A 26,449-nucleotide genomic window follows, 5' to 3' on the forward strand; every position below is an offset into this window, starting at 1 on the left:
TAATCAAACACACTTAACTTTTACTAAAATATGATGATTAATGTGCAATGGAAGTCCCTGGAATATCTACTAATATTCTAAATCATGTAATTTACAAGCATGTTATTTATAATGCTGTGTTTTCCACAGAACTACTGTTTTGTGTTTGTCCTTTGCTACCTAGGGCTGGTTTATCAATAAAAGATCCCACAGAGATATCATAATCTTTTTCTGTGGCAAGAGTTGATGTTGTGGGTAAACTTTTATTGGCCTCTCCTTGGATGACATCAGAACATGTTGACTGTTGATTGTTCATGTCATTGACTTCATATATTGATGATAAAGCTTCTTTCTCAAAGTACTCTTGAATCTGTTCAAGAGTTTTTCCCTTTGTCTCTGGAACACAGATGAAAGAGATGATGCAGCATGTGAGACAGAGGGCACCAAAGACAGCAAACACTGTGTGTGCACCAGCTGCCTCTTCAAAGAATGGGTAAACCTGTACAATATAAAAAGAAAAAAAAAATTTTATATCCCTCATTTAGTCTGAAGTGTTTTGTGCTACACATACAAGAGACTGACATGTTTTTAACAAGATCATGCATAATGTGTATTTTTCTTGACTTTAAACATAGCTGTGTACAGAATTATGCATATGAATTGTGGCATAGGTTTACTAAATTATAAATATATTTTCAAAGTAATGCAGTGAACTTCAAAACTTACCTGTATGACAGTAAAGTTAAGGAAGCGATTGTAGAAGAGTGTGACAGCATTGGCAGTAGACCTGATGGTGGTGTTGAAGAGCTCGGCAGACAAAAGCCAGGGAATTGTACGGCATCCCAGACAGTAACCAAACACTGCTACTAGTACAGTGATCAGTGGCACCCATCTTGGCCAGAAGTTGCCCATGACATTGTGTACATAGTAATATACCCCAAGCATCAGTGTTGCTGTACCCATTACTGCAGTTGAAATTATAATCATGGGTCGGCGTCCAGCACGATCCATCATTATAACAGACAATAATGTACCAACAATCTGAACTAAACCTGCATACACGGTTGCCATATTGTGGTCTGCAACACCTGCTGAGATAAAGATTGTTCCTGTGTACATAATGAGGATATTACCACCACTGGCTTGTTGAAGAGTCATCATAAAGAGGGCTATTAGAAATGGCCTTCGAGTACGTGGTCGCCACAACTCTCTAAATTCTAATTTCTTTCCTACCAATAACATTTTGGCTTCCATCTCGGCAATTTCTTTTGAAAAATCATAATTTGGTCCTCTTAACCATCTTAAAGATGCTTCAGCATCAGCTTTTTTTCCTTTGATTAAGAGCCAGTAAGGCGACTCAGGAACGAGCATTATGGCAGCAAACGTAAGGAGGCAGGGAGCACCACAAATGTAGCAGCTAATTCGCCAGGGAAAGCAGGCACCTGCCACATATGAGAGCACAACACCAAATGTAAGAAATAATGAAGACAATGTACCTAGTGCACCTCGCACTTTAGCCTCTGGAGTTTCACTGCAGTAGACCTGGAAGATAAATAATGACTTGGTTTTTAATGTACTGTATGGTGCTGTACTGTAAAATTTTAGTAAAAATGTTGCTTCATACAAATTTTTATTTACACTATCTCTCACAGTCTGAGCATATTGCATGAATAAAGAATGTCTTGTCTCACTTAGCCTCTCAAGGGAGGTTTCTTGATGCCGGTGAAGGGTTCTTGATCTAAGAATATGAATCTGTCTGCTCCTTCCCTGTATCAAACCTAACTGCCTCCCATTCCTCCAGGCACTGTTATGACTTCTATGTGTTTAGCATTTCCCCGTAAATATACTATATATATATACACGTATATACGTGTTTTATTTTTTTTCAACAAGTCGGCCATCTCCCACTGAGGCAGGGTGACCCAAAAAAGAAAGAAAATCCCCAAAAAGAAAATACTTTCATCATCATTCCTTTCACCTCACTCACACATAATCACTGTTTTTGCAGAGCTGCTCAGAATACAACAGTTTAGAAGCATATACGTATGAAGATACACAACATATCCCTCCAAACTGCCAATATCCCAAACCCCTTCTTTAAAGTGCAGGCATTGTACTTTCCATTTCCAGGATTCAAGTCCGGCTATATAAAAATAACCGGTTTCCCTGAATCCCTTCACTAAATATTACCCTGCTCACACTCCAACAGCTCGTCAGGTCCCAAATACCATTTGTCTCCATTTTCTCCTATCTTACATGCTCATGCATGCTTGCTGGAAGTCCAAGCCCCTCCCCCACAAAACCTCCTTTACCCCCTCCCTCCAACCTTTTCGAGGAAGACCCCTACCCCGGCTTCCATCCCCTACAGATTTATATGCTCTCCATGTCATTCTACTTTGATCCATTCTCTCTAAATGACCACACCGCCTCAACAACCCCCTCTTCAGCCCTCTGACTAATACTTTTATTAACTCCACACCTTCCCTAATTTCCACACTCCGAATTTTCTACATAATATTCACACCACACATTGCCCTTAGACAGGACATCTCCTCTGCCTCCAACCACCTCCTCGCTGCAGCATTTACAACCCAAGCTTCACACCCATATAAGAATGTTGGTACTACTATACTTCCATATATTCCCGTCTTTGCCTCCGTAGATAACGTTTTTTGTCTCCATATATACCTCAACGCACCACTCGCCTTTTTTCCTTCATCATCAGTTCTATGATTAACCTTATCCTTCATAAATCCATCCGCTGACATGCCAACTCCCAAATATCTAAAAACATTTACTTCTTCCATACTCTTCCTCCCCAATTTGATATCCATTTTTTCTTTATCTAAATCATTTGATACCCTCATCACCTTACTCTTCTCTATGCTCACTTTCAACTTTATACCTTTACACACACTCCCAAACTCGTCCACTAACCTTTGCAATTTTTCTTTAGAATCTCCCATAAGCACAGTATCATTAGCAAAAAAGTAACTGTGTCAATTCCCATTTTGTATTTGATTCTCCATAATTTAATCCCACCCCTCTCCCAAACACCCTAGCATTTACTTCTTTTACAACCCCATCTATAAATATATTAAACAACCATGGTGACATTACACATCCCTGTCTAAGACCTACTTTTACCTGGAAGTAGTCTCCCTCTCTTCTACATACCATAACCTGAGCCTCACTATCCTCATAAAAACTTGACAGCATTCAGTAACTTACCACCTATTCCATATGCTGGCAACATCTGCCACATTGCTCCCGTATCCACTCTATTATATGCCTTTCCTAAATCCATAAATGCAATAAAAACTTCCCTACCTTTATCTAAATACTATTCACATATATGCCTCAATGTAAACACTTGATCTACACATCCCCTACCCACTCTGAAGCCTCCCTGCTCATCCGCAATCCTACATTCTGTCTTACCTCTAATTCTTTCAATAATAACCCTACCGTACACTTTTCCTGGTATACTCAGTTAACTTATTCCTCTATAATTTTTACAATATCTTTTGTCCCCCTTCCCTTTATATAAAGGGACTATACATGCTCTCTGCCAATCCCTAGGTATCTTTCCCTCTTTCATACATTTATTAAACAAAAATACCAACCACTCCAACACTATATCCCCCCCCCCTGCTTTTAACATTTCTGTCATGATCCCATCAGTTCCAGCTGCTTTACCCCCTTTCATTCTACGTAATGCCTCACGCACCTCTCCTACACTCACATCCTGTTCTTCTTCACTCCTAAAAGATGGTATACCTCCCTGGCCAGTGCATGAAACTACCGCCTCCCTTTCTTCGTCGACATTTAAAAGTTCCTCAAAATATTCTCGCCATCTACCCAGTAACTCCACCTCCCCATCCACTAACTCCCCTACTCTGTTTTTAACTGACATATCCATTTGTTCTTTAGGCTTTCTAAACTTGTTTAACTCGCTCCAAAAATTTGTTTTATTTTCATTAAAATTTCTTGACAGTGCCTCTCCCACTCTATCATCTGCTCTCCTTTTGCACACTCTCACCACTCTCTTCACCTTTCTTTTACTCTCCATATACTCTACTCTTCTTATAACACTTGTGCTTTGTAAAAACCTCTTATAAGCTAATTTTTTTTTCTTTTATCACACCTTTTACTGCATCATTCCACCAATCACTCCTCTTTCCTCCCCCCTCAGGGAAGGTTCCTTGATGTTGGTGAGGGGCTCTTGATTTAGGGAATTGGATCTGTGCTCCAGTTCCCCGAATTAAGCCTGAATGCCTTCCACCTCCCCCCCAGGTGCTGTATAATCCTACGGGTTTAGCGCTTCCCCTTGATTATAATAATAATAATAATAATCCTCTTTCCTCCTGCACCCACCCTCCTATAACCACAAACTTCTGCCCCACATTCTAATATTGCATTTTTAAAACTATTCCAACCCTCTTCAGCCCCCCCCCCCCACTACTCATACTTGCACCAGTCCACCTTTCTGCTGATAGTTGCTTATATCTTACCCGAACTTCCTCCTCCCTTAGTTTATATACTTTCACTACCCTCTTACCTGTTGTTGCCATTTTCCTCTTATCCCATCTACCTCTTACTCTAACTGTAGCGACTCCTCAATAATGATCCGATATATCAGTTGCCCCTCTATAAACATGTACATCCTGGAGCCTACCCATCAACCTTTTATCCACCAATACATAATCAAACAAACTACTTTCATTACATGCTATATCATACCTTGTATATTTATTTATCCTCTTTTTCATAAAATATGTATTACTTATTACCAAACCTCTTTCTACACATAGCTCAATTAAAGGCTCCCCATTTTCATTAACCCCTGGCACCCCAAATTTACCTACTACTCCCTCCACAACATTTTTACCCACTTTAGCATTGAAATCCCCAACCACCATTAACTCTCACACTTGGTTCAAAACTCCCCACGCATTCACTCAACATTTCCAAAAATCTCTCTCTCTCCTCTACACTTCTCTTTTCTCCAGGTGCATATACACTTACTATAACCCACTTTTCACATCCAACCTTTATTTTACTCCACATAATCCTTGAATTAATACATTTATAGTCCCTCTTTTCCTGCCACAGCTTATCCTTCAACATTATTGCTACTTCTTTAGCTCTTACTCTATTAGAAACCCCTGACCTAATCCCATTTATTCCTCTCCACTGAAACTCTCCCACCCCCTTCAGCTTTGTTTCACTTAAAGCCAGGACATCCAGCTTCTTCTCATTCATAACATCCACAATCATCTCTTTCTTATCATTTGCACAACATCCACGCACATTCAGACTTCCCACTTTGACAATTTTCTTCTTATTCTTTTTAGTAATTATTACAGGAAAAGGGGTTACTAGCCCATTGTTCCCGGCATTTTAGTTGACTTTTACAACACGCATGGCTTACGGAGGAAAAATTCTTATTCCATTTCCCCATGGATATAAAAGGAAAAGTAATATATATATATATATATATATATATATATATATATATATATATATATATATATATATATATATATATATATATATATATATATATATATATATATATATATATGTATATATATATTATATATATATTTATATATATATTTTTTTTCAACAAGTTGGCCGTCTCCCACCGAGGCAGGGTGACCCAAAAAAGAAAGAAACTCCCCAAAAAGAAAATGCTTTCATCATCATTCAACACTTTCACCTCACTCACACATAATCACTGTTTTTGCAGAGCTGCTCAGAATACAACAGTTTAGAAGCATATACGTATAAAGATACACAACATATCCCTCCAAACTGCCAATATCCCAAACCCCTCCTTTAAAGTGCAGGCATTGTACTTCCCATTTCCAGGGCTCAAGTCCGACTATATGAAAATAACCGGTTTCCCTGAATCCCTTCACTAAATATTACCCTGCTCACACTCCAACAGATCGTCAAGTCCCAAGTACCATTCGTCTCCATTCACTCCTGTCTAACACGCTCACGCACGCTTGCTGGAAGTCCAAGCCCCTTGCCCACAAAACCTCCTTTACCCCCCTCTCTCCAACCTTTTCGAGGACGACCCCTACCTCGCCTTCCTTCCCCTATAGATTTATATGCTTTCCATGTCATTCTACTTTGATCCATTCTCTCTAAATGACCAAACCACCTCAACAACCCCTCTTCTGCCCTCTGACTAATACTTTTATTAACTCCACACCTTTTCCTAATTTCCACACTCCGAATTTTCTGCATAATATTTAGAAAATTCGGAGTGTGGAAATTAGGAAAAGGTGTGGAGATAATAAAAGTATTATATATATATATATATATATATATATATATATATATATATATATATATATATATATATATATGTATGTATGTATGTATGTATGTATGTATGTATGTATGTATGTATAAGGAACTATATCAACTATATAATTCGTTGATAATGTGAGAGGTCACGAAAGCGCTTGGAATTTCACTATTCTTTCAGTGGTCGTTTTGCATATTCTGAGATCACCTGTTTACTGTGATGTTGTGCATACACACACACACACACACACACACACACACACACACACACATATATATATATATATATATATATATATATATATATATATACACATATACACACACACACATATATATATATATATATATATATATATATATATATATATATATATATATAAGTAGGTGTGAAAGCGGCTGAGTGGCTGCCTCCGCTGAGCGGTCTCCTTTTCACACCTTTATGCTAAAGACCTTGACCTCACCCACGACCCCCACCCACGACCCCCAACCACGACCCCCACCAACGACTCCCACCCATGACCCCACCCACGACCCCACACCCACGACCCCCACACACGACCCCCACCCTCGACCACCTAACCCTCAACCCACGACCCCCCACCCATGACCCCAGCCACGACCCCCAGCCACGACCCCACCCTCGACCCCACCCACGACCCCGACCATCCGCGCCGCCCAACCGGGGTCCGCCCACACCGACTCGCGCCCGTCTGCCCGTGCGCCCGCCCGCACCTTCTGCAGCGCCTTCTGCAGCGTCGTCCGGATCACCCCCACTCCGTGAATTTTTTTTTCCGGGGTAAGCATTCAAAATGGACTCCCACTTTCACCCCAAATATTCCTGCTCTACTTCCTTGGATCAAGTTTTTCTCCATATCAATAATACCAAGACTCCATCTCCTTGGATCGAGTTTTTTTTTGGATTCCCCCCTCTGGGGGTAAGCATTCAAATGAACTTACCCTATGGGGCATGATACTTTCTCTTACTACAGGTCTAAACAAGTGTGACGTCACCCCACCTGTGTTTACTCGGCGGTCAGTGACGTCACGTGATGACCTCACACACACAGGCTGAATCTTGTCGAGCAGACATTAAAATGCAGGATAACACTAATACACAATATTTTCATTTATTTAATATACAACCAATGCATTTCATATACATCCAACAAAAAAAATTCATTGAAAAAAAGATACAAATCATTGACTAAAATCAACATATTTTTCTCTTGATGAAATTCTGTGCATTTTGTTCTGGATCTTCTTCGTCGTCACCATCTCAGTATTACACATTTCATATACAACATAGGGAAAACATTGCACATTTTCACTCTTAACCCAGGATAACCCAAATAATTCCACATTTCAGGATAACACTAATACACAATATTTTCATTATTTATTTATTATACAACCAATACATTTCATATACATTTCTGGTAATACAACATGGGAATCACTCTATTCTGCTACGTTTAGATGGTGGAATATCAGGGTGTCCATAAGCCAAGGATTCATTAGCATTCAAATGATACCTTTTATCATCAAAGGCTGACAAGACTCTCTTGTTAATTCTTACTGTACATATTTCACCTTTTACGTTACTTATAGACTTACACGTGAATAATTCCCTATCTACATTTGTTAAAACATTCTTATATCTTGCATGAGTTAATATTGGCATAAAATGTGGCAGGATACCCTTGGCTCTGCTGACAGTAGTTGATCTTCCAGCAATCTTTACAGAATACATCTTAGCTTTCAATGCTATCAACTCACTAATATGATTATCACACATTTCAGATTTCAATAACCCCAGCTCACCTTTTCTACTATTATCATATAAGGGATGATGATCAGGACTGAAATTTGAAAAATCCATATATCCTAACAAAGGTTCACTTTTTAACTCAGTGTACAAATCTTTACATTTCAAGCTAAAAATATACCAGTCGGTATCGGTATACAGAAGTCTTACATCATCACCATAATGTTGTTTTAAAACTTTATACCAAAAATGATGCAATTTCTTTTTAGCAATCTCAAGAATTTGAAAACCGAGATAAAGTGGTTGTTTAACTTCTAATTTCTCTTTGTTGAATGTACAAATCACTGTGTCTTGATTCAAATGTGTGATATTTTTTAAGAAAGGATCTTTAGCCGCTCTAACAAATGCTTTCTCAATATTGATATATCTATAAGACTCAGCATACTTTGTAATATTCAACAGTGATTTCCCATATATGGCGTTATTAGTTAATTTGAAAGCTTTTGACTTGATAGGACATCGTGTGGCTGTTCTCTGTGCAATATTAGTTGTTATGAAAGGTTCTAAAAATTTTGACTGAGTATATTCATAAACGGCATGAACCTTTTCCACCTCTAACCCAAGTTCCAGTAATAATTGTAACAAATCTAGACTGATCAAATAATTTTTCTGAGGTAAATGACTGGCCACTAATTTCGCATTAGATTTGGGGATCTTTCTACCTTCATTTTTCAATATAGATTCACAATAAGGAGATAACATCTCTTCTGATATATTCATGTGTGATAATATCAAAGGAAGTTCATCAGTACGTCTAGCTACCTCAGGGGACATGGGTTTGGTATCACATTCTATCCAATAACCTTTTTGACCTTCACACGAAACATTACTTAATCCCACATCGAGGAAAGCATTCTTCTCCTCATTCGATAATTTTCTGATACCATTCTGTGAAAGAGCTTCAACCATCGCACTAGCATACAAAGAATTAAAATCTAGATATAAAATATGAGTGCCCATTCCACTCTCAACATCAAAATTGGGATTAATTAAGGGATTATCTGCTTTAGTATACTGATTAATTGCCCATGTAAACCCTCCTCTGAGATTCCTTTTAATCAAGTCATATAATTCATGGGAATAGTATAACATATCTAATTTTACATTAGTTTTCAAGAGAAATGCATCCCAACTGAATGAAGGTAAACTTATATAATTACTAACATCTAGCTTATAAATATCTTTGAGTGTTTTACGCCACTCCATGGAGACATCGGCTAACAAACCAACATCTGTCTTGAGATATAACATCAAGTAATCTCCTAAAGTCTTACATTTACCCAAGTCAAACACTTTCAATGCATGATCATAATCTTAAATTCAATTCAATTCAAAGTTTATTCTCTATAAGGATTACAATGCTGAGTTTACAGAATTTGGTTATTGTGTGGTTTACATGTAGTAAAATAATAATTACAGAGTGTACCACTAGAACACCTAGCATGGCTAGGCATTTCGGGCAGACTTAGATTAAATCTGGCTAATATCATTATTTCTCAAAGATTTAAAAAAATGTTCTTTACTCGGTAATTTTGTTTCATCGAGTTTCTTTAAACTATCAATATAATCATAACACAAAACTTGTTTTCCTTTACATAATAAAGGTAAGACATCCTGAGGCACATCTTTCAGAATAGCCTCTGTATATTTCAGTGATTTACCAGCCTTGATATGCTGATCTGCTAAAGTGGAAAGAGATCCATTTAATAAAGACAGAGAATCTTGAAACCTAATCTTACGTATGTCTACTTTCAAGAATTTGAACCCTTGTTTCGAATGAAGTTCAATGTCATATTTATCAACCTGCAATTCCTTTAAAATTATTCCTAAATCATACGACATGTTATGGCAAAAAAGTAATAATTTCTCATTCTTATCTTTACACTGCAAATTGCAACGACCACAATAGGCTCCAATATAATTATTGAATTTTAAAGTATGGTCATGATGTTTACGTTTGTCTTGGGTACTTTTGAAGGTGTTACCACATAATTCACAAGTGATCTGAGAATCATGTCTCATCTTATCCTCCTCTTGTCATATGGATTACATGATACTCTCTTCTAAACTTTATTTTAGTCCATTCACCACTAACATTTAAAATGAAATGATTAACAGCATCCTCCCCTTTATAACTCTTCATACACACTATTTCTCCTTTGCGATCAAATATAATATAACAATAGGCAATAGGTTTATGACGAGACTCAATTTTACCTGCCGGGATGTGTATTACATTTTAAGATTCAATAAAAAGAAGGGAAAAATTTGTATCGAAAGAAGAAAAATTGTGAATAAATTGGTAAGTGATGAGGGTTGTGGGTATTGTTGTCGAACTAGAGATATCGAAAAAGATGTTATAAGTGGGTTGTTGTTGTGGGTGTTGTGGGTGTTGTGGGTTGTGGGGTGTTGTGGGTTGTGGGTGTTGTGGGTTGTGGGTGTTGTTGTCGAACTAGAGATACCAAAAAAAATGTTATAAGTGGGTTGTTGTTGTGGGTGTTGTGGGGTGTTGTGGGTTGTGGGTGTTGTGGGTTGTGGGTTGTGGGTGATGTCGAACTATAGATGCTGAAAAGTGGTTATAAGTTGTGGGTTGTTGTTGTGGGGTGTGGGTGATGTGGGTTGTGGGTGTTGTGGGATGTGGGTGATGTGGATTGTGGGCGTTGTTGTCGAACTAGAGATACCGAAAAAGAGGTGATTCTGTTGTAATTGTTCGTGTGTGTTTGGTTTGTGTTCATGTTTTTTGCGCTCATGTTATATCTTAGTTGGAGGCGAGTGTACTCATAGAAATTGGTAATTGTCTTGGTTATAGTGATTTGAGGGGATTTGTGTGAAAATGGGTGTTAGTCTGTGATTTTGGTGGTGTTTTGACTGTATTCAGTGGTGTTTTAGTAGTATTCAGTGGTGTATTTGGGAGTACTCAAATGGTGTTTGAGACTATTCAAAGGTGTTTTTGAAGGTGTTCAAATGATGTGCAAGAGTATTTATGAAGGTGTTCTGGGAGTATTCAGTGGTGATTTGGCTGTGTTCGAATGATGTTTTTGGAGTATTCAAAGGTAATTGATGGTGTTTTTGGTGTTGTTCAAAGTAAAGTGGTGTGTGTGTATGTGTGTGTGTGTGTGTGTGTGTGTGTGTGTGTGTGTGTGTGTGTGTGTGTGTGTGTGTGTGTGTGTGTGTGGGTATTAAGTTCGTAATATGTAAAATTGTGACTAGTGAATTTATCGAAAAGTGGTTATAAGTTGTAAGTGTTGTGGTTACTTTTTCTGATGAAATAGTTAAAAAGAGAAAAATATCTAGACTTGAGGAGAGTGAATCTTTTGTAAAGAAATTGTGGAATGTTGTGGGTATTAACGAAAAAATGTGGAATTATTTGGGTTATCCTGGGTTAAGAGTGAAAATGTGTAATGTTTTCCCTATGTTGTATATGAAATGTGTAATACTGAGATGGTGACGACAAAGAAGATCCAGAACAAAATGCACAGAATTTCTTCAAGAGAAAAATATGTTGATTTTAGTCAATGATTTGTATCTTTTTTTCAATGAATTTTTTTTTTTGTTGGATGTATATGAAATGCATTGGTTGTATAATAAATAAATGAAAATATTGTGTATTAGTGTTATCCTGCATTTTAATGTCTGCTCGACAAGATTCAGCCTGTGTGTGAGGTCATCACGTGACGTCACTGACCGCCGAGTAAACACAGGTAGGGTGACGTCACACTTGTTTAGACCTGTAGTAAGAGAAAGTATCATGCCCCATAGGGGGAGTTCATTTGAATGCTTACCCCCAGAGGAGGGAATCCAAAAAAAACTTGATCCAAGGAGATGGAGCCTTGGTATTATTGATATCGAGAAAAACTTGATCCAAGGAAGTAGAGCAGGAATATTTGGGGTGAAAGTGGGAATCCATTTTGAATGCTTACCATGGAAAAAAATTTGGGGAGCGGGGGCGATCTGGACGATGCTGCAGAAGGCGCTGCAGAGGGCGTGGGCGGGCGCGCGGGCAGGCGGGCGCGGGTGCGAGTCAGTGCGGGCAGGCCCTGGTTGGGCAGCGCAGATGGTCGGGGTCGTGGGTGGGGTCGAATGAGGGGTCGTGGGTAGGGGTCGTGGGTGTGGTCGTGGGTGGGGGTCGTGGGTTGAGGGCGAGGTGGTCGAGGGTGGGGGTCGTGGGTGGGGGTCATGGGTGGGGGTCGTGGGTGGGGGTCGTGGGGGGGTCGTGGGTAGGGGTTGTGGGTGGGGTCGTGGGTGGGGTGTCGTGGGTTGAGGGCGAGGTCATTAGCATAAAGGTGTGAAAAGGAGTCCGCTCAGAGGAGGCAGCCACTCAGCCGCAGGAGCCACCGAGCCGCTTTGACACCTACTTATATATATATATATATATATATATATATATATATATATATATATATATATATATATATATATATATATATATATATATATATATATATATATATATATATATATATATATATATATATATATATATATATATATATATATATATATATATATATATATATATATATATATATATATATATGTCGTGCCGAATAGGCAGAACTTGCGATCTTGGCTTATATAGCAACGCTTATCTTGCCATATAGGACATGCGAAAATTTGTGTATGCAATAATTTCGCCAAAACCATTCTGAACCTAACGAAAAAAATATATTTCACTGTGTTTGTTTAGTATTAAATTATTGTAAACAAATCTAAAATATATTTAGTTGGGTTAGGCTAAAATAAATTGTTCTTGTTATAAGGTTAGGTAAATTTTCTAAGATTTTCATTTGACATATATATATATATATATATATATATATATATATATATATATATATATATATATATATATATATATATATATATATATATATGTGCAATAAGATCACAGTAAACAGGTGATTTCAAAATATGCAAAACAACCACTCTGAAAGAATAGAGAAATTCCAAGTGCTTTCGTGACTACTCACATTATCAAGGAACTATTGGAATTTCTCTATTCTTTCAGAGTGGTTGTTTTGCATATATATATATATATATATATATATATATATATATATATATATATATATATATATATATATATATATATATATATATATATATATATATATATATATATATATATATATACGTATATGTAAATATGTAATAATTTTTTTTCACTTAAGTACACATTAATAAACAAAAGAGAACTTTGAAAGTTGATATTAATTAAGTGTGGCCATGTACTGTTCTACAAAAAATAAAATGAACTGATACTTACTGGTACAGCAGAGAATAAGAAGGCAGTAGTAAGGCCACATAAAGCTCTCCCGGTGAGCACAAGTTCCAAGTTGACGGCCAGAGCCATAGTGATCCATCCAAGGAATGTGAATGGACACATAACCAGGATGGTTTTTCGTCGTCCCAGCAGGTCCATCACATATCCAGCCAGAGGACATCCAACTACTGCTCCCAAAGCAATTATGGCCACTGGTGGAGAATCCAGTGCTTAATTATGACACTGAACTATTGAAAATTATAAATTCATATGCAGAAGACCAATAATAATTTGTTTACTAATTCTATACTTCAGTTATTACATGATTGGTGTACTGTATACCACTATCTAAAAAGTTGCTGCATATTCAGTTATGGAGCCCACCTTATCTTTAACAAAAGTGCACATAAGGATCTGCCTTTAGACACCCTTGAAGATGGGTATACTGATGCTGGTAAAAGACTTGATTTGAAGAATGGGAGCTACCCTCCCCTTACTTTGATCAAACTCAATTACTTCTCTGCCCAGGAACTGCATGACCCCAATAGATTTGGCACTTTGACATTAATAGTTACAATATATGGAGCATACAAAAATGGCATTTCCAGTTGCAAAACAAAACAATGGCGATAAGAGATATTATTTAAGCCAAAAATACAAGGAAAATTTAGTGTGATGGTACATACCCACCCAGGCATTCTGTAAGGTACCCATGTTCATGTGTGGGTCAGCATCAAGGGAGGTGAGTGCACCTGCTGTCCAGCCATTCACAGCACCTGAACATAGTGTTCCTAATGATGCAGCCATACATGCTAACACCTGCATGGAAATTTACAAGTGATAAGTGATACACTTGAAGTACAATATAAGGTACATATAATAATTTAATGCTGACTAGCTCCTATGAGCTGTCCTATCAAGAGGGAAGGAGGGAGTTGAAGGGCTTTTGATCTGTTCTGTATAATCCTACTGGTTTAGCGATCCCCTATGATTATAATAATAATTATTATAATAATCTTGATCTGTGGAAATTGAAGCACCCTTCTTTTTTTCCTAATCAACTCTGATTTTCTCTCATTTCCCAGGTGCTGTCTGATCTGTGCCCCTAAAAGGAGGATCCTTGATTCTAATGAGGGGCTTTTGATTCAAGGGACTGATTTTTCCTTCCCTTGGGCAGAACCTAATTGCCTCACATTACCCAGGAGCTGTATGACCCCTATGGGTTTAGCGCTTCTCCATAAATGATATAATAACTGACCCATACGAGTTTGGCGCTTCTTCATGGATATAATAATCCTCTGAGCTTTTTTTTTTAAGAAAAGTGGCATTGTTAAGGTAACACATCTACCTAACTGGATAACTCAGTGGAGAGTGCCGGATGACACTATAGGTTTGGTACATTGTTATGAATACAGTATGTACTGTAATGTGTAATAATACTGTACTATTATAATTATGTATAGAATTATGTGCATGTATACATATCCAGTAATTATGCACATGTATACATATACAGTAATTATGAACATGTATACATATATTGTAATTATGCACATGTATATAATTCTATACACCTGTATTTTACGGGTGCTAATATTTAAATATGTATACATAACCTCTGGCCCAGCTTTTGGGCATTATCTACTGTACTTCCATTAGTGGGTCTAGCTCACATGTGACGATGCCTTGAACTGCTACACCTCCCTTATGCTCCATTGTATAATTATTATAATCATGGGGGAGTGCTAAACCCGTAGGATTATACAGCGCATGTGAGGGGGGGAAAGGAATGGAAGGTATTCTGGCTCAATTCAGGGAACCGATTCACAGACCTAATTCCCTAGATCAAGAGCCCCTAGCCAGCGTCAAGGAACCTCTGAGGGGCCATCATATAAGCATCCAATCTCCGTCTCTGCTGCAGATTGATCCAAGCTGTGAGGATGAACATCTCATTACCTCATCTTCCATTATCTCCAGCTCATATCTTCACATTGAATAAAAAGAGCCACTGGATGGTGTACTAAAGAGATAGATAAATTATACAACCGTACAACGCCCGGTTGTCTAATTCATCTATGCTGACTATGTGATCCAAGGTTAACAACATCATATTTCTGGTACCTCAACGTTGCTACAATGTTTGCCTCATAAATCATATGTTTCAGCACTGCAAGCAATTCAGACATTTGATTCCGCACATCTTGGTGCGCACCAGTAACACACCATGAACCAGCAACAATCATTGCAATCTTATAAATTGTATATCTTAAATGTTTCTCACAATTATATCACATAAATGTTAAACCTAAGACCCAATCTAACTTTGTTATTATTTAAATACACTACCTAACGGAATACTCCATTCTACTGAATGTACAGCAATGCATGCAACCATATGACCTGTCTTTGTAATATTAATTTGTGCTTTATTGTTATTTGTTTACAATAATGTTTTATCACTGATTACATCATTGCTTAGTTAATCTTAAGTTAATTTTAAGCCAGCCCGTAATGTTATGCATGCAAGTGGCTTTGGCATGCTGCTCTTACCTGTATTTTTTTGTACCTCTGTATGTATGTTCAAATTATTAAATAAATAAATAAATAAATGGGTTTACCCAGGGCCGGATTAAAGCATGGGTTTTAGGGGCTGTAGCCCAGGGGCCTCCGGCAGCTGGAGGGCCTCCAGGGGCTGTAGCCCAGGGGCCTCCGCCAGCTGGAAGGCCTCCAGGGGCTGTAGCCCAGGGGCCTCCGCCAGCTGGAGGGCCTCCAGGGGCTGTAGCCCAGGGGCCTCCGCCAGCTGGAAGGCCTCCAGGGGCTGTAGCCCAGGGGCCTCCGCCAGCTGGAAGGCCTCCAGGGGCTGTAGCCCAGGGGCCTCCGCCAGCTGGAAGGCCTCCAGTGGCTGTAGCCCAGGGGCCTCCGCCAGCTAGAAGGCCTCCAGGGGCTGTAGCCCAGGGGCCTCCGCCAGCTGGAAGGCCTCCAGAGGCTGTACCCCAGGGGCCTCCGCCAGCTGGAAGGCCTCCAGGGGCTGTAGCCCAGGGGCCTCCGCCAGCTGGAAGGCCTCCAGGGGCTGTAGCCCAGGGGCCTCCGCCAGCTGGAAGGCCTCCAGGGGCTGTAGCCCAGGGGCCTCCGCCAGCTGGAAGGCCTCCAGGGGCTGTAGCCCAGGGGCCTCCGCCAGCTGAAAGGCCTCCAGGGGCTGTAGCCCAGGGGCCTCCGCCAGCTGGAAGGCCTCCAGGGGCTGTAGCCCAGGGGCCTCCGCCAGCTGAAAGGCCTCCAGGGGCTGTAGCCCAGGGGCCTCCGCCAGCTGGAAGGCCTCCAGGGGCTGTAGCCCAGGGGCCTCCGCCAGCTGAAAGGCCTCCAGGGGCTGTAGCCCAGGGGCCTCCGCCAGCTGGAAGGCCTCCAGGGGCTGTAGCCCAGGGGCCTCCGCCAGCTGAAAGGCCTCCAGGGGCTGTAGCCCAGGGGCCTCCGCCAGCTGGAAGGCCTCCAGGGGCTGTAGCCCAGGGGCCTCCGCCAGCTGAAAGGCCTCCAGGGGCTGTAGCCTAGGGGCCTCCGCCAGCTGGAAGGCCTCCAGGGGCTGTAGCCCAGGGGCCTCCGCCAGCTGAAAGGCCTCCAGGGGCTGTAGCCCAGGGGCCTCCGCCAGCTGGAAGGCCTCCAGGGGCTGTAGCCCAGGGGCCTCCGCCAGCTGGAAGGCCTCCAGACATTAAGTGAAAAGTGTTCACAGTTGCTGCTCGAAGTTTATAATTGTAGTATGTTATTACATCACTCATATGATGAACTGTTAACTGTTGTGATCATTTTTTTTTCTGAAAATATCACTGGGGTTTTTACAGTACTTGTAGCCCAGGGGCCTATAAAATCTTACCGATTCACTATTAACTCATAGTGTAATTATATAATCAGTGGTGGACTAGTGTGCTAAGATAACCTAGGAGAGAAGACCGAGACACAGGAAAAGCTAAAGTTATCTTAGTATGCTGAGATACACTAAGCTATAGTGTATGTGGTTATGGTGGCTAGGAGCCTGGCTAGCTATGAGGAGCCTGGCTAGCTATGAGGAGCCTGGCTAGCAAGGAGGAGCCTGGTTAGCTAGGAGGAGCCTGGCTAGCAAGGAGCCTGGCTAGTTATGAGGAGCCTGGCTAGCAAGGAGGAGCCTGGCTAGCTAGGAGGAGCTTGGCTGGCTGGGAGGAGTCTGACTAGCAAGGAGGAGCCTGGCTAGCAAGGAGGAACCTGGCTAGCTAGGAGGAATCTGCATGGCTGGGAGGAACCTGGCTAGCAAGAAGGAACCTGGCTAGCTAGGAGGAGTCTGGCTGGCTGGGTGGGCCTGGCTGCCTAGAAACCTAGCAAGTGGTTGAGTCACGTCAAACTTGCTTCATTGTGTTCTTTTGTGTGAGAACTGTGCATGACAGTCCTCATAATAATGTCTCGGTGTGTGATCTATCTTAATGATGGATCTTGGCACTGTGACACGGCCCTGTTGCGGTGCCACTTTTACCAGCAGTGACGTGGCCTTATTGTGGTGTCACTTGCCTCAACAATAACGTAGCACTGTTACCAGCAATAACATGACTGTTGTGGTGACACTGTTAACAACAATAACGCAGCACTGTTACCAGTAATAATATGACTGTTGTGGTGGCACTGTTACCAGAAATAACATGACTTGTAGTGACGCTGTTCCTCTGATTTACTCAATTATCTATTATTAGGTCTGCTTAATGATTCAAATTCAAATTCAAATTCAAAGTTTATTCTCTATAAGGATTACAGTGCTGAGTTTACAGAATTTGGTTATTGTGTGGTTTACATGTAGTAAAATAATAATTACAGAGTGTACCACTAGAACACCTAGCATGGCTAGGCATTACAGAGTGTACCACTAGAACACCTAGCATGGCTAGGCATTACAGAGTGTACCACTAGAACACCTAGCATGGCTAGGCATTACAGAGTGTACCACTAGAACACCTAGCATGGCTAGGCATTACAGAGTGTACCACTAGAACACCTAGCATGGCTAGGCATTACAGAGTGTACCACTAGAACACCTAGCATGGCTAGGCATTACAGAGTGTACCACTAGAACACCTAGCATGGCTAGGCATTACAGAGTGTACCACTAGAACACCTAGCATGGCTAGGCATTTCGGGCAGACTTAGATTAATTCTTAACTTTAAAATATTACAAATTATGAGGTAAGTTGGTATTATGGCTAAGTGACTAAATACTAGTTTGTGAGTTTAGCAATGTGAATGCTTTTGTTTTGGCACAGTATATAGTTTCAGTATTGGAGTATCACAGGTATATCTATTATTAGGTCTGTTCAATAAGTTATTATTAGCCGTGCAGCCAGCAGTAACAGCCTGGTTGATCAGGCTCTGATCCACCAGGAGGCCTGGTCACAGACCGGGCCGCGGGGGCGTTGACCCCCGGAACTCTCTCCAGGTAAACTCTAGGTAGGCCTGTTTAATAAGCTATTATTAGGTCAGTTCAATTATCTATTATTAGGTCTGTGGCTCCAGCTTACGCCAATAGCGTAGCCCATCAAGGATGATGCCTATATGTCTGTGAAGGGCTCTTCATCCAAGGAATTCAGGCTACCCTCCCTCTCCCTGAATTAAACCAGCTGTACCACTCCCCAAGTGGTGTATCACCCCAACTGGTTTAGCACTTCCCCCAGGAACTTTCTTCTGGACGCTAATTTATACGTGGAATTGTTCATATTAAATGCTAAATTATACGCTCATTATCTCTCTCTCTCTCTCTCTCTCTCTCTCTCTCTCTCTCTCTCTCTCTCTCTCTCTCTCTCTCTCTCTCTCTCTCTCTCTCTCTCTCTCTCTCTCTCTCTCTCTCTCTCTCTCTCTCACTAAGACATATTTATTTATTTTATTAACACACTGGCCGATTCCCACCAAGGCAGGGTGGCCCGAAAAAGAAAAACTTTCACCATCATTCACTTCATCACTGTCTTGCCAGAAGGGTGCTTTACACTACAGTTTTTAAACTGCGACATTAACACCCCTCCTTCAGAGTGCAGGCACTGTACTTCCCATCTCCAGGACTCAAGTCCGGCCTGCCGGTTTCCTTGAATCCCTTCATAAATATTACTTTGCTCACACTCCAACAGCACGTCAAGTATTAAAAACCATTTGTCTCCATTCACTCCTATCAAACACGCTCACGCATGCCCGCTGGAAGTCCAAGCCCCTCTCACACAAAACCTCCTTTACCCCCTCCCTCCAACCTTTCCGACCCCTACCCCGCCTTCCTTCCACTACAGACTGATACAATCTTGAAGTCATTCTGTTTCGCTCCATTCTCTCTACATGTCCGAACCACCTCAACAACCCTTCCTCAGCCCTCTGGACAACAGTTTTGGTAATCCCGCACCTCCTCCTAACTTCCAAACTACGAATTCTCTGCATTATATTCACACCACACGTTGCCCTCAGACATGACATCTCCACTGCCTCCAGCCTTCTCCTCGCTGCAACATTTATCACCCATGCTTCACACCCATATAAGAGCGTTGGTAAAACTATACTCTCATACATTCCCCTCTTTGCCTCCAAGGACAAAGTTCTTTGTCTCCACAGACTCCTAAGTGCACCGCTCACTCTTTTCCCCTCATCAATTCTATGATTCACTTCATCTTTCATAGACCCATCCGCTGACACGTCCACTCCCAAATATCTGAATACATTCACCTCCTCCATACTCTCTCCCTCCAATCTGATATCCAGTCTTTCATCACCTAATCTTTTTATTGTCCTCATGACCTAAGACATATATCCCGGGTTAATTAAGGTCAAATATACATCGATAGGTGCATATCTGTGTAAATACATATAAATACATATATCTAATGTGTATATACATTTGAGAATTTGCCTTAATCCTTGGCATCCCTAGGGATGCCAAGCCCATGATGACAGTCTTCAGGTCGCTTGTTCTATATAGGTTGGAATATTGCTGCACACTAACAGCACCTTTCAAGGCAGGTGAAATTGCTGACCTAGAAAATGTACAGAGAACCTTCACGGCGCGCATACTAGTCCCTAGAGGGACTAGTACCGAACTTGCACACGAAAATCACTCACCCCCGAAACTCTCTCCAGGTAAACTCCAGGTAAACATCGAAAGCAAAAGACTCGGCAGACGATGCAACATCCCCCCATGAAAAGCAGGGGTGTCACTAGCATGTTAAGAGACAACACAATAAATGTCAGGGGCCTAAGACTGTTCAACTGCCTCCCAGCATACATAAGGGGGATTACCAATAGACCCCTGGCTGTCTTCAAGCTGGCACTGGACAAGCACCTAAAGTCGGTACCTGACCGGCCGGGCTGTGGTTCGTACGTTGGATTGCGTGCAGCCAGCAGTAACAGCCTAGTTGATCAGACCCTGATCCACCATGAGGCCTGGTCACAGACCGGGCCGCGGGGGCGTTGACCACCGGAACTCTCTCCAGGTAAACTTCAGGTAATCGTGTGACAAACGACAATTTTATATAAAGGAGCTCGATTTCTAGAGCAATCAGCTCACACTGAAGTCCGAGGATCGATCCCAAGTACGGTTGGAAACATTAGGACGTGTTTCCTTGAGACATCTGCTGTCCATGTTCACATAATAGTAAAACAAGTACCTGGGTGTTAGTCTACTGGTGTGGGTCGCATCCTGGGTCAAATTTACCTAGTTTTCCAGAAATGCTGTGCATAACTGAAGCTTTCTATATAGTAGTATGTCACTGATGTCAGCTATGGTCTGTGTACCTTGTACATGTACTTGTAGGAATAAAGATTATTATCATTATTAATATTATTGTTAGTACTATTCCAATCACAGAAAGTGAGGCTAGAACCCATAGCAAACCAGTCTTAAAACCCCTCTTATGATTACATCAGTCAACACTGGAATAATTCACATGCATAAAGTGTTGTATAGAAAGTCCTTGTTACGCAAAGTATTTCAGGCAGCCTTAACAATGTTTTAACCGAGTTACGTTACTGTTATGGTTTAAAATCTTTAACATTTTATACAACAATCTGAGTTATGATTTGAGACTTTACGTGACAATCTGATGTTTGAAATAGTGAATATTGAAGAATATATTTTTTTATTACTTATGTTAAAATTTGGGTTGCTTTTGGCAAATTCAACTTTAACATAGACTAAGCAGAGATTAGGTCAGATTTAGGTATTCTTTAATTATATTTTTGAAACAGAAGAGGAACTTATTGTACTTTATTTGCATGGAGTTCTTGTATATGTTGAATCGAATACGTGGTAAAATAAGGTAAGATTTGTTCGGATTTTAGCCCGGAGGGTTAGCCACCCAGGATAACCCAAGGCAGTGCCTCCTCCAGGACCTGGAGTATACCTGGAGTATACCTGGAGTATACCTGGAGTAGGTCTGTTTTATTTCTATTGGGTTCCATAAATCTTGTCTCCCAGGATGCGACCCACACCAGTCAACTAACATCCAGGTACCTGTTTACTGCTAGGTGAACAGGGACAGTAGGTGTAAGGAAACATGCCCAGTGTTTCTACCCGGCCTGAGATTGAACCAAGGACACTCAGTGTGTGAGGCGAGAACGTATATCAAAGAGTCTCTTATTTTTTTTTTATTGTTTCTAATTGTTCTGTTGGAACTCTCCAAGAAGACTCTGAGTGCTGGGCTGAGGCTCGTTCTAAGTGCCCTGTTGAAATTTAATGCGTGGAACTTGTGAATATTGTGTATATTAAGTAAATTGAGATTTTTGAATAGTGGGGTTGTGTTGTCTGGAACCTAAGATTGGGTGATTATTCTACCAGCTGATTTCTGATGGGTAACAATGGTTTACATGTGATATGCAGTAGTGAACTTCCAGCACAGATACCATAAGTGAGGTAGGAATAGACCAGGGAGCGGTACAGAGTAATGGTGTTTGATGAACAGCGTCAATAGTTCTTTACCACTAACTTGCTCAGCTATCAAAACCTTACTGCCCAGTCCCTGGACCCATTATGTGCCTCTTTAATCTTCTGAATACCACCCACAGGATGGGTATGGGGTGCATACTAAATATTGTAGATGAATGGTTCACAGAACCGACATGTTGATAAATTAGACACATGTTCAACTCTTGGGTATCTTTATTAAGGAAACGTTTCGCCACACAGTGGCTTCATCAGTCCAACCTGGACTGACAGTTACCATGGTAACTGTCACTGAGGTAATCACAAACCTGAACGCTGGAACTTAGATTTTTCTCTGGCAAGGTTACTTTCCATAGTTGAGAAGAAGTCATTAAGTTTATTCCCTATATCAGCAATTCGGATGGAGAGTTGGTTCAGTCTGGTCAGTACAATTTTTCTGGTCTCAGCAACTCTGTGTGAGCCGAGTATTTAAGTGTGTTTTCCAGATCTTTTTGATATCTTCCTTTATTATTTTCAGATTACTTGATAAATAATGTAAGTGCTGATGTACATCTTTTCGCCAATTCTTTGGGTATTAAACCCATTCTATATTGTGTTTCAAAGGCATGATTCTCGTCAATGGATGTGAGATGCCGTTGATTAAAGGGCTGTTGAGTCTCTTGGCTTTGAACTGGTGTTTTCTTTAAGAAACAACGTTATAGAGGCACTGAATTTTTTTTTGGAAGGAAAACTTGGACACATAAGTGAATATCTTGACCAATATTGAATTCTCTCTGCCAATCAATGGTACTTATTAAGATGATAAAATTATTCAGGGAAACCTCGTGGTGGAGAGTAACTGAAATACATGTGTCAAATGGTGATTTGGTTATGTTGGTAACAAAAAAATGTTGACTAGTGACGAGTTGTGTTGTTAATGATCATGTCAACTTTTAGAGGAGTTACGTTCATCCAGATATGGTCAAGAAAGGATGCAGGACTTTTTTGGGTTATTCTAGCTTCTCTACACATATGCTGCTATGTATGATAATCTATGTAACTGTATTTGTGTATACCTGAATAAACTTAGTTGGGGGATCTGGCAGTGTACTTGAATATTAAGATATTCTTGTTTCTACTGAAGACTGTATTTGGCTAGTAGTGTGGTATTTGCAATCTTGGTTTGTTGTAACTAGTTATTATAAAGATCTGAGAGGAGGTTAAGTTCAGGATCTATATATTACCATTCCTGGATGGTACTTACATAAACATTGGTAATAGTCTTGATTAAATCTCAAAACAAAAGATACATAGTAAAAAAAAGAGTAAACAGGTAATTATATAAGCAGCAAAATGTATATAAGTAAAAATGTAAGTAAAAAAGAGAAGAGTAATATAAAAATATAGAGAAAAAAATGCAAGGAGCATTATAGAGACCAGCCATAAAATGTAGTGTTATATGAACAAAATGTGGTGTTATATGAACAAAATGTGGTGTTATATGAACAAAATGTGGTGTTATATGAACAAAATGTGGTGTTATATGAACAAAATGTGGTGTTATATGAACAAAATGTGGTGTTACATGAACAAAATGTGGTGTTATATGAACAAAATGTGGTGTTACATGAACAAAATGTAGTGTTATATGAACAAAATGTGGTGTTATATGAACAAAATGTAGTGTTATATGAACAAAATGTGGTGTTATATGAACAAAATGTGGTGTTATATGAACAAAAGATAAACATAACTGAGTAAAATATAAAGGAATAGTACATACACCAGTAACAAAATAAGTAACTTATTATAAATAAAAAAATATATAAATAACTGGGCCTAGTTTTCATGACTGATGATGTACAGGTCACGTGATACTTGAATTATCATCGTGCAGGCGATAGGCTTTAAACCTAACACAAAAATTACTCTAGATCATAAATATAGAAAGATATAAAAATAGTTATCTGCGGAAAAAAAGGCAAATATTATGGACACGGCCAAACAATTATGAGGACATTTTCAATAACAGTAATAAAAAACTTCGTTTGTTTCATCGACTTGCTTTCAAAGTCCTTCAATAAACATTTAAACAAAATTGTTCAGTGTACGTGTGAATATAACAAATCAATGGTGTCCCGTAGCTCGATGACTAGCGCACTCATCTTACACACTGAGGTCCTGAGATCGAATCCCAGGTACGGCTGCAAAACATTAGGACGTGTGTCCTTAAGACACCTGTTGTCCATGTTCACCCATCAGTAAAATAGGTACCTGAGTGTTAGTCATCCTGTGTGATGGAGTATGAGAACCATCCTGTGTGATGGAGTATGAGAACCATCCTGTGTGATGGAGTATGAGAACCATCCTGTGTGATGGAGTATGTAAGAACAATCTTTCTGTGGTCTTGTAAATTATCATACATATCAAGATATGCACAGAGTGCTGTATTTTGGTGTTGTATTTTCGATAATTGTGTCAAAACTGTATTCTAAGTAATATGTCATCTTGCATGTGTGGCATGAAATATCGAGTATCAATTTAGCATGCTAGATAGACTAGGCTGTTGGTTGGTGTAACTAGGCAGCGGACTCGTCTGAGACCAGGCTGCTGGCTGGTCATCCCTGGCAGCATACCAGGTAAAATACATAATAAAACTTGTCACTCACCTGAGGGATAATCCTACTCTTGTTGTTGCTTCTCTCTACTTGTGTGTTGGTGTCATCACTCGTCATTGTCTCCTGCACCACTTCATCACACTTACACATGCTCAAGTATCAACACAAGACTCCACTAAGCTCCTGTGCCACAACCTTCAACCATGGAAAAAAGAGTTTTGAAATTATGAGTGTAGGCTGTATACAAGTTTGCTTTCTCTCTTTAAGTAGTAGTTTACAGCTGCTGAAGATTAATCTAGTTAAATACTGACAATGATTAAAGTTGATGAGATTCAGGGAGGACCCGTGTATTGGTCCAGTATGGAGGATAGAGTGATGGCGAGTGGATCAACAGGTGTAGAGACGGAGGAGAAGCTAGACTGATCACAGAGGGCAGAGGAGAGACTGAGAAAGAGCAGTGCCTCTTGACTGGCTCTGGTCCGCCGGGGACTGGCACTCCGGGGACCTGGCAAGAAGCAGACATCATCATGACAGCGCACACTGCGTACCCCCGCCTTATACTGACGTATGAGGAGCACTTTGGCCGCGTAGGTTATTCTCACACTCAAAAATTAGGGACAAAGGAATTAATGTACAATTGCTATGGATCCCATCACACATTGGATTACTCCTTCATGATAAAGTTGATATGTTAGCCAAGAAGAGTACCCAGAAGGAGAATGTAGAATATAACTTTGGTATAACTGTGTCTAGCATTAGGAATAATATTAGGAGAGAAGTAAATAATGAAAATGATTGTTATAGGAATGCAGTTAGAAGCCTGAGTAGATCTATAATCCACTATGATAACATGAATGTAGATAAGTATGTTTATGGAGCAACTTGCAATGTGAACAGACTGACTGATGTTGTAGTGGCCAGGCTTAGGCTTGGTTACAAGTACTTCTGGCAGTTTGGGAGACACACAGATGATGATCAAACTAAATGTAAATTATGTGATCAGGCATATGGTCACTCTCTTGAACACTATGTGCTTAATTGTCCACTTATTGAGGAATACAGAGACAGACAGTATAATAACCTATGTGACATGTCAAGATATCTTATTAATGAAAATAAGATACCAGATATACTAAGCAAATTTCCTAAATTTGCTTGTAACAGATAAGTGAACTATAGATATGTAGATATAAATCCATATGTATTCCTGTTAACCCTTTGGGGCCTAGTTCCTAGGCCTTTTGTATATCCATATGCTCTCGCGCTACCGTCCACAGGATGGATATGGGGTGCACAATAAACTAGCCACTTCGGTGGCAAAATCTAAAATCTAAATCACAGATGTTCAGGGAAAGGCAGGTAAGAGAGGGGCCATGAGGGGAAATGAGAACGTCAATGATGAGACCCCTCCACTCAACTGATAGGTCTTGGTATCAATCCCTAAATCAGGCGAATCATGTGCAAGTTTCCTTACGCATCTGCCCAGGTTTAAGGGGTTATGAGCTAATTATAAATAGGCAAAGTCAAGGTATGTTTCCGGA

The 26,449-nt window shown here is 40.2% G+C and overlaps 1 protein-coding gene across 3 annotated transcripts; it reads right to left on the minus strand.

The window, feature by feature from the left end:
* LOC128696788 (facilitated trehalose transporter Tret1) lies at positions 1-25,469 on the minus strand. 3 transcript variants are annotated; one of them, XM_053788148.2, is made up of 5 exons: positions 24,960-25,468; positions 14,081-14,213; positions 13,398-13,606; positions 706-1,521; positions 1-478 (listed from the first exon to the last, which is right to left on the minus strand). In XM_053788148.2, the coding sequence occupies exons 1-5, from the start codon at positions 25,056-25,058 to the stop codon at positions 107-109; spliced, it is 1,629 nt and encodes a 542-aa protein (XP_053644123.2). In that variant the 5' UTR covers positions 25,059-25,468; the 3' UTR covers positions 1-106. The 3 variants fall into 3 exon arrangements, with proteins under 3 accessions (XP_053644123.2, XP_053644129.2, XP_053644138.1); XM_053788163.2 differs by having other exon boundaries at positions 156-375; positions 24,960-25,469; XM_053788154.2 differs by lacking the exon at positions 24,960-25,468 and having other exon boundaries at positions 14,085-14,216.
* Positions 25,470-26,449: the final 980 nt, after the last annotated feature.

The sequence above is a fragment of the Cherax quadricarinatus genome, chromosome 31 (genome assembly GCF_038502225.1).
Source record: "Cherax quadricarinatus isolate ZL_2023a chromosome 31, ASM3850222v1, whole genome shotgun sequence".
Lineage (NCBI taxonomy): Eukaryota > Metazoa > Arthropoda > Malacostraca > Decapoda > Parastacidae > Cherax > Cherax quadricarinatus.

Bases quoted from the DNA above. Each gene is read 5' to 3' on its own strand.
- LOC128696788 (XM_053788148.2), bottom strand. From the start codon at position 25,058: ATGTGTAAGTGTGATGAAGTGGTGCAGGAGACAATGACGAGTGATGAC. The intron at 1,522-13,397 runs GTAAGTATCAGT...TTTATCTTCCAG, and splicing joins TCTTATTCTCTGCTGTACCA to GTCTACTGCAGTGAAACTCC. The intron at 479-705 runs GTAAGTTTTGAA...TATATTGTACAG, and splicing joins TTAACTTTACTGTCATACAG to GTTTACCCATTCTTTGAAGA.